The sequence below is a fragment of the Lichtheimia ornata genome (genome assembly GCF_029851405.1).
Source record: "Lichtheimia ornata isolate CBS 291.66 chromosome Unknown scaffold00145, whole genome shotgun sequence".
NCBI lineage: Eukaryota > Fungi > Mucoromycota > Mucoromycetes > Mucorales > Lichtheimiaceae > Lichtheimia > Lichtheimia ornata.
In genome coordinates this window covers 22,485-32,355 of record NW_026695464.1, presented here as the reverse complement: position 1 = coordinate 32,355, position 9,871 = coordinate 22,485, and the positions used below count along the sequence as shown (strand labels likewise).

The window sequence follows — 9,871 nt, the reverse complement described above, 5'->3', positions numbered from 1 at the left end:
GACACCACCGTTACTTTTCAATGCAAAATCATGATACATCGCTCAAATCAGATCTATTCGCCATTCGCAGTGCACCACGTTGTAGCCAGCAATGTACGCCGGGTTTTTCTGCATACCGAGGCCACGATGATATGGTAGTAGCTGGGACCAATGTTGCTTTACAATATTAGATCAGCATACTTCGCTCAAATTGGATCAATTCGCCATTTGCGATGCATCATACTGTGGCACGGAACTCAAGTAGTCTTTTGCTGTATACCACGATCATGTTGATATGGCAATAGCAGGCATGAATGGTGCTTTACAATGCAAAATCTACATACCTCGGTCAAATTGGTTCTATTCGCCATTGACGATGCACCGCATTGTAGCCGGCAATTCAGCCAGCCTTTCGGCGTATAACAAGGTCAAGTCGATATGGAAATAGCGAATGGCGAATAGATCCGATTTGAGCGAGGTATGATGATTTTGCATTGTAAAGCACCATTCATGCCTGCTATTGCCATATCAACATGATCGTGGTATACAGCAAAAGACTACTTGAGTTCCGTGCCACAGTATGATGCATCGCAAATGGCGAATTGATCCAATTGCAGCAAGGTATGATGTTTTTCCATTGTAAAATAACATGGGTACCTGCTATTGCCATATCATCAAGACCTTGTTATGAAACCGATGACTGCGTTGGTTGCTGGCGACAATGTGATGCATTGGGAATGGCGAATAGATCCAATTTGAGCGAGGAATGATGATTTTACATCGTTATCCAACATTGGTGCCTGCTATTGCCATAGCAACATGACCGGGGTATACGCCAAAAAACTGCTTGAATTGTTGGCAACCATGTGGTGCAATTCGAATGGCGAATAGATCTGATTTGAGCGAGGTATCATAATTTTGCATTGAAAAGTAACGGTGTTGTCTGCTACCGCCATATCAACGTAACCTTGTTATACGCCAAAAGGCTGCGTTGATTGCGGGCCACAATTGGATGCATTGCGAATGACAAATAGATCCGATTTGAGCGAAGTATGATGTTTTAACATTGTAATGTAACATGCTTGGCTGCTACTGCCATATCATCGACACAGTGTTATATAGCCAAAAGGTTGAATTGACTGGGGGCTATCATGAGTTGCATCGCGAATCGCGAATAAATCCGATTTGAGCGAAGTAGGATGATTTGACAACGAAAAGGAACATTTGTGCCTGCTACTGCCATATCAAATTGACCTTGTTGTACGCCAAAAGACGGCTTGAATTGCGGGCTACAAAGTGGTTCATTGCAAAAGGTGAATAGATCCGATTTGAGCAAGGTATGATGATTTCACAATGAAAATTAACATGGTTGCCTGCTACTGCCAAATTAACGTGACCTTGGTAGATAGCCAAAAGAGTGCGTTGATTGGGGGCTACAACGTGGTGCCTTGCGAATGGCAAATAGATCCAATTGGAGCGAGGTATTGATGTTTTTGCATTGAAAGGTAACGTTGTTTGGCTGCTGTTGCCATATCAACGTGACCTTGATATACAGCAAAAGGCTGCATTGATTGGTGGCTACGATGGTGGTGCATTGGGAATGGCGAATAGATCCAATTTGAGCGAGGTATGATGATTTTACATAGTAACTAGTGTCTGCTACTGACATATCATCGTGATCTTGTTATACGCCAAACGACTGCGTTGGTTGCTGGCTACAACATAGTTCATTGCGAATGGCGGATAGATCTGATTTGAGCGAGATATGATGCTTTTTCATTGAAAAGTAACGTTATTGCCTCCCACTGTCATATCATGGAGACCTTGTTATACGCAAAAAACTGCGTTGATTCTTGATTGCTGGCTACAATCTGATGCATTGCGAATGATGAATAGATCCAATTTGAGTTTTACAATGAAAAGTAACGTTATTGTCTGCTACTGCCATATCAACGCGACCTTGGTATACGTCAAACGAGTGCTTGAATTGCGAGCTACATTGTGATGCATTGCGAATGGCGAATAGATCCGATTTGAGCCAGATAGGATGATTTTTCATTGAAAAGCATCATTGGTGCCTGCTACTGCTATCCCATCGGGACCTTGGTAGATAGCCAAAAGATTGCTTGAATTGCGGGCTACAACGTGGTGCATTGCGAATGGCGAATAGATCCAATTTGAGTGTGGTATGATGTTTTTGCATTGAAAAGCAACATTGGTGCCTGCTGTTGCCAATCATCGTGGCCTTGTTATATAGCCAAAAGACTGCTTGAATCGGCAGCTACATTGTGATGCATTGCAAATGGTGAATGGATCCAATTTGATTGAAGTATGATGATTTTACAACGAACAGTAACGCTATTCCCTGCTACTGGCATATGAACGTGATCTTGTTATACATCGTAAAGCTGCGTTGATTAGGGACTACAATGTGGTGCATTACGAATGTCGAATACATCCGATTTGAGCGAAGTAGGATGATTTGGCAACGAAAAGGAACATTTGTGGCTGCGACTGCCATATGAAAGTGACCTTGTTATACAGCAAAAGACTGCTTGAATTGCGGGCTACTACGTGGGTCATTGCGAATGGCGAATAGATCCAATTTGCGCAAGGTGTGATGGTTTTACATTGTAAAGCAACATTGGTGCCTGCTCTTGCCATATCGATATGGCCTTGTTATATAGCAAAGGCTGCATTGATTGCTGGCTACGATGATGGTGCATTGCGAATGGCGAATAGATCCAATTTGAGCGACGTATGATGTTTTTACAATGAAAAGTAACGTTATTGTCTGCTACTGCCATATCAACGTGACCTTGTTATATAGCAGAAAACTTCGTTGATTCGGGGCTACAACGTGGTGCATTACGAATGTCGAATACATCCGATTTGAGCGAAGTAGGATGATTTGGCAACGAAAAAGAACATTTGTGCCTGCTACTGCCATATGAAAGTGACCTTGGTATACAGCAAAAGACTGCTTGAATTGCGGGCTGCTACGTGGGTCATTGCGAATGGCGATTGGATCCGATTTCAGCGAAGTATGATGATTTTACATTGTAAAGTAACATTATTGCCCACTACTGCCATATCGACATGATCGTGTTGTAAAGTCAAAAGGCTGCGGTGATTGGGGCCACAACGTGGTTCATTGCAAAAGGTGAATAGATCCGATTTGAGCAAGGTATGATGATTTTATACCGTAAAGTAGCATTATTGCCCACTACTGTCATATGAACATGATCTTGTTATATAGCAAAAGACTGCTTGAACGGCGTGCTACTGCGTGGTTCATTGCGAATGGCGAATGGGTCCGATGTGAGCAAAGTATGATGATTTTACCATGAAAAGTAAAGTTACTGCCTGCTACTGCCATATCAAGGTGACCTTGGTATATAGCCAAAAGGCTTGGTGGATTGTGAGCTACAAACTCATTCATTGCGAAAGGTGAATGGATGCGAATTGAGCGAGATATGATGATTTCACTGTAAAGTAACATTATCGGCCACTGCTTCCATGTCCACATGATCTTGTTATATAGCAGAAAGGCTGCGTTCATTGGGGGCTACAACGTGGTTCATTGCGAAAAGTGAATAGATCCGATTTCAGCGTGGTATGTTGATTTTACAATGAATAGTAACATGGTTGCCTGCTACTGCCATATCAACGTGGCCTTGGTATACGCCAAAATGCTGCTAGGATTGCGGGCTACAATTTGATGCATCGCGAATGGCGAATAGATCCGATTTGATCGAAGTATGATAGTTTATAATGAAAATTAATGTTATTGCCTGCTACTGCCATATCAATGTGATCTTGTTATATAGCAGAAAGCTGCGTTGATTCGGGGCTGCAACGTGGTTCATTGCGAATGGCGAATAGACCCGGTTTGAGCGAGGCATGATGATTTTACATAGTAAAGCAACGTTGGCGCCTGCTATTTCCATATCATCACGACATTGGTATACTGCACAAGTCTGCATGGATTGCGGGCTACAACGTGGTGCATTGCGAATGCCGAATAGATCCGATTAGAACGAGGTATGTCATTTTAACATTGTAAAGCAACATTGCTGTCTGCTACTGCCATATCAACGTGGCCTTGCTATTCGCCAAAATGCTGCTTTGATTGCGGGCTACAATGTGATGGATTGAGAATGGCGAATCGATCCAATTTGAGCGACGTATGATGATTTTTAATTGAAAAGCATCATTTGTGCCTGCTACTGCCCTATCGACGTGAGCTTGGTATATATAGCAGAAAGCTGCGTTGATTGGGGGCTACAATATAGTGCATTACGAATGTCGAATACATCCGATTTGAGCGAAATAGAATGATTTGGCAAAGAAAAGCAACATTGGCGTCTACTATTGCCATATCAACGTGCCCTTGTTATACAGCAAAAGGCTGGGTTGATTGCCGGCTACAACGTGATGCATTTCGAATAGCGAATCGATCCAATTTGAGCGAACTATCATGATTTCGCATTGTAAACCAACATTGGTGCCTGCTATTTCTATATCAACGTGACCTTGATATAGGCCAAAAGGCTGCTTGAATTGCGGGCCACAAGGTGACGCATTGCGAATGGCGAATAGAGCTGATTTCGGCGAGGTATGATGACTTTATATTGTAAAGTAACATTATTGCCCGCTACTGCCATATGAACGTGACCTTGTTATACAGCAAAAGACTGCTTGAATTGCGGGCTACTATCGTGGTTCATTGCGAATGGCGAATGGATCCTATTTCAGCGAAGTATGATGATTTTACATTGTAAAGTAACATTATTTCCCACTACTGCCATATCAACATGATCTTGTTATAGAGCAGAAAGCTGCGTTGATTGCTGGTTACGATGATGGTGCATTGCGAATGGCGAATACATCTGATTTGAGTGTGGCATGACGTTTTTGCATTGAAAAGCAACATTTGCGCCTGCTGTTACCTTATCATCGTATCATTCGTATACGCCAAAGGCTGCGTTGATTGTTGGCCACGATGATAGTGCATTGCGAATGGGGAATAGATCTGGTTTGAGCGAGGTATGATGATTTTGCATTGTAAAGCAACGTTATTGCCTGCTTCTGCCATATCAACGTGACCTTGGTATACAGCAAAAGACTGCATTGACTGCTGGCTACGATGGCGGTGCATTGCGAATGGCGAATACATCCAATTTTGAGCGAGGTATGATGATTTTACATAGTAAAGCAACGTTGGCGCCTGCTATTTCCATATCATCACGACATTGGTATACTGCACAAGTCTGCATGGATTGCGGGCTACAACGTGGTGCATTGCGAATGCCGAATAGATCCGATTAGAACGAGGTATGTCATTTTAACATTGTAAAGCAACATTGCTGTCTGCTACTGCCATATCAACGTGGCCTTGCTATTCGCCAAAATGCTGCTTTGATTGCGGGCTACAATGTGATGGATTGAGAATGGCGAATAGATCTAATTTGAGCGACGTATGATGATTTTTCATTGAATTGCATCATTTGTGCCTGCTATTGCCATTTCATCGGGACCTTGGTAGATAGCCAAACGACTGCGTTGAATTGCGGGATACAAGTGGTGCATTGCGAATGGCGAAAAGAACGGACTTGAACGAAGTATGATGATTTTTCATTGTAAAATTTTCATTGGTGCCTGCTACTGCCATTTCATCGGGACCTTGTTATATATCCTAAAGACTGTTTGAATCGGGGGCTACAATGTGGCGCATTGCAAATGGCGAATACATCTGATTTGATCGAAGTATGATGATTTTACAATGAAAAGTAACATACTTGCCTGCTGTGGCCCTATCAACGTGATCTTGGTATATATAGCAGAAAGATGCGTTGATTGGGGGATGGGGGCTACAACGTGGTGCATTGCGAATGGCGGATTGACCTGATTTGGGCAAAGTATGATGATTTAACATTGTAAAGTACCATTATTGCCCACTACCGCCATGTCATCATGCCCATGCTATAAAGCAGAAAGCTACGTTGATTGGTGGCTACAACGTGGTGCATTAGGAATGGTGAATAAATCCGATTTGATCGAAGTATGATGATTTTACAACGAAAAGTAACGCTATTCCCTGCTTCTACCATATCATCCTGGCGTTGGTATACAGCATAAGAACGCATTGATTGCTGGCTACAAGACGATGCATCGCGAATGGCGGATTGATCCAATTTGAACAAGGAATGATGATTTTGCATTATAAAGCAACATTGTTGTTGTATTTGCAATGATAGTTTGGCGAACGATACTGGTTGTTCGTTGACATGGAAATCGATCATGCTGCAGTGTGTAGCAAACACCAATGTTGAAAAGAGGCATTTTATAGCTTGCTTGCGGTCCACATGATTTGATTGTTCTTGCCTGCATGAACCATTTAAACGGCATGTGAACAATGAACAACTCCTCCACAATCTTGGTGTATGTTGATCACTCGCGCAACGGTGTCGAGGAATGAAGATATCCATTCATATCGTCACTTTCAAGAGTAACCTTAAACATTTATTGATTGAAAGGAAGTCTTTATTCAACGATATCACTTTTCGTGAACTAAGTTTCTGCATCATGATATAGGCTATTAGGTTTGTCACAAGATAGCTACTAGAATGTAGTTAGTGATGACGTCTCGTAATGAATACATAATAGGGGTGGCAAATTAGCTTCCATGGAAACCCATGTACTGACAAGGATGGCCACGCGAAGGCTTTGCCGTCATCCTCACCTCTCCATCTCTTCCCGTTTCTCCTCCCTTCCCCCATTTCCCCCATACTGGTCTCAATCATCACTTTGTGTTATACACAAAGGTCCATGCCATGCCACCCAAAAAGGTCCATACCATGCCACCCAGAAAGCCACTGACAACTCCATTAAAGCCTTCCAAGAACGAAATTGCTTGCCATATGTTTGGCCAACCCAACCCAGAGGAAGAGATCCGTTTGTTACGCAACTACTGTACGAAACTCATAGCAAACGAAGAATATTATCTTCGAGAACTCGCCAAATACCGCCAAGAACCACAACAGCAAAGAGCTCACCATAAGCAGATCAAAGACGCCGTAGCACAAGTCTCGATCAATCAGCCTCATCCAGTACTTCTTACTACCCATCGAACCCACCAAGAATCCCAAGCACCCACCAACGCCATTACGAAAGCTTCCCAAACACTCAACGATCTTCTACAATCTGCTCCAAAGCCTGAAAAACAAAATACTACTTGCATGCCACCACTCCCATCACCAGTAAAAAAGACTACTGACACCCAAACCCAGTTGCCAACCACGACCACCTCTCTAGCAAAAGAAGGCCCTACAACTCATACCACTCCGTCACCATGCCCACCATCCCGAACCTCCTTCAAAACTGGACAACCTCCCCAATCTATCCCTGAAAAATTCAGGAGTACACGAACAACCCCTACCATCAATGCAGCGGTCCAATTTTTCAGAAAGCCCGAACCCACCAATCACCGTTTCCAATACCTATATCTACAATGCCAACAACGAACACCACGCAATGAAGTGCGTGATTATCTCCGTGCCCTTGACATTAACCCCAACCGTGTCCTAGATATCTCATTCCCAGCTCGACACATTGTTGGTCTACTTCTTCATGTAGACTATGTAACCCATGTGACCCAGCAACTCAAACAACATAAGCTAGTGTGCCTCAAAAACTTCAACCCAATTGATCCACAACATCTTCAAGATCCATCCTACTCTTCTCTCCCAACAACGGAACGTCAACAAGTCGCGATACGTTGCCAACGCAACCGTTGCCTTCGGGCACTATCCTCTCTCCATGGAAGAGTATTACATGCAATTGCTTCGGCCTTCCAATCCAATGGATGGCTCACGAATACCGACATTACGCATGTCCTTGCAAAGACTACTCATATCAAGATATGATGGATCCACCTTTATTTTGTTTTCCCTTTTATACCAACTTGCTCACACTCCCATTGAATGACACCCCAACCACCAATTTAGCTTCTGGTACCCTTGCCACCTTCTGTGTCACCACACTGTCACTTACACAGCACATCTCTTGTGACCAATTCCCAAACTACACACCTTCCTGTTCCCCCACATTTTTTCCTGTAGCCTCACAGGTTTTTAGTTCCCCAACTTTTCAGATCGGGCTAGGGCAAAAAGCTGATATCAGCGCGTGCTCAATTCGTAGCCATTTAAATAAACTTATCTTAAAACCGTTATCCTCACCCCTACGGTGCACCACACCGGATAACGGGGGATGCCATTGCGTCTTCTATGACATCTTCTAATAAAGGTGCTGCTCGAGCCAACATGTTCGGTCTGATAAAAGGACAAAATAGCATCCCACGCCCACAGAGGCCGACCCATAAGAGCAAAAAGCAATACATGATCCCATATCTACCACAAGGACACCGAGTGACAGTCTGACTTCCAACGGCTAAGGTAGTAATCCTCAAATGCAATTGATAGGGCCATGATAGGGCTGACCACACTGTCGCATTTGAATCATAGCTGCCAACGATGCTTTACACAAAAGAGCAAAACATCATCCCGTTCTACCCATAGCAAATAAACATCCGCCATATCAGTAGTAGCTGCCATCAAGCGACCTTCTTGAGTAGGCGTCATGAGAGACACATCATGCACTGCAACAAATAAATCCGGTCTTGATGAAATAGCACACACGAGAATATGCCCAAAGGTATCCGTGCAGGTACTTGAGGAATGATATCCGCCATGGCACCGATAACAAACATTGCTCAAAGATCCATCCATAAAGAGACGATTTGCAGATAGCTGATTTTCCAGAGCACTGAAGTAGTACTTGACAACCAGAGCCATAAGACAATAGAAGTTGTTGCGATTCACAAAAGGAATTTTTAATACTTGGTAACGAGGACTATCGAACGATGTAGTAAGGCCTGCTGATACCGAAAGATGCCAAAGACGATGCTGCTTGATTCTAACATGGTTCACCTATAATAGATGCACCGTAAACAATCCACCAAACATGTAAAACGATACTTAGCAGTGATAGCTGTAATCCTGGGGACTTCAATGTAAGATGATCCATCTAGAAAGACGCTCTCTCAGCAAGAACACTTCCATCTCAAAGACATTGGAACGATACGTACTTGAATCTCTCAATTCAGGGTGCAACCAGAAATCATAGTAATAAGAAAGCCGCAATGCCAAAGAATGCCAAGGTACATGTACTGCCTACTAGCCCCTTCCCGAAGGAAGCATAGCGCCAAAACACCAGATTTAACGGTGACATGAGCCCCTCACCAGCCGACTTTGACACCACCTGAGCCGTGGATCCGCATGTTGCAACTGCGAACAGAGGATGCGTATTTAAATTGGTCTTGCCATAGCACCGTGAGCACATGTTTCCACAAGAGGTGGTAATGGCAGCATGTTCTCCCCAAGACAGCACACAGTACAATAACATTCTTGACGTGCCAAGTGATATAGCCAAGGAAAAGCCTTCTTGATCCTACCATCACACACCTTCCATTGTAAGTGCACATCCCATAACGACCACGCTTACCTTGTGGTACTTCAATAGTATCCTTCCTTCAATAAGAACCGTATCCCCATGCCATCCATACTGTGCTGCTGCTTTTCCATTGTAAATTGATAGCACTTGTAGTATTGTAAATCCAATTCTATGCGTACGTATGAATCTTGCCGCCAGCAATAATAGCAATAATAATAGCGCACTGCCAAGGAATGTAGTATCCGTACTGCCTTCTAGCCTCCCGTAGGAACGTGGCGTCAAAACACCGGTTTTAACGGTGACATGAAGTCCCTCCCCAGCCGACTTTAACACCACTAGCCGTGGGTCCAGCCATGTTGCCAAGAAGACAACCCATCGT

The 9,871-nt window shown here is 43.6% G+C and overlaps 2 protein-coding genes across 2 annotated transcripts; one reads left to right on the top strand and one right to left on the bottom strand.

Moving 5' to 3' along the window:
• Window positions 1-6,815: 6,815 nt before the first annotated feature.
• Window positions 6,816-7,907, top strand: O0I10_012672 (uncharacterized protein; the record flags this gene model as incomplete). Its single annotated transcript, XM_058492563.1, has 1 exon — window positions 6,816-7,907. The coding sequence occupies one exon, from the start codon at window positions 6,816-6,818 to the stop codon at window positions 7,905-7,907; it is 1,092 nt and encodes a 363-aa protein (XP_058336676.1).
• A 314-nt stretch (window positions 7,908-8,221) lies between these two features.
• On the bottom strand, window positions 8,222-8,749 carry O0I10_012671 (uncharacterized protein; the record flags this gene model as incomplete). Its single annotated transcript, XM_058492562.1, has 3 exons — window positions 8,222-8,312; window positions 8,406-8,516; window positions 8,679-8,749. 3 exons carry the CDS (start codon window positions 8,747-8,749, stop codon window positions 8,222-8,224), a joined length of 273 nt encoding a protein of 90 aa, XP_058336675.1.
• Window positions 8,750-9,871: the final 1,122 nt, after the last annotated feature.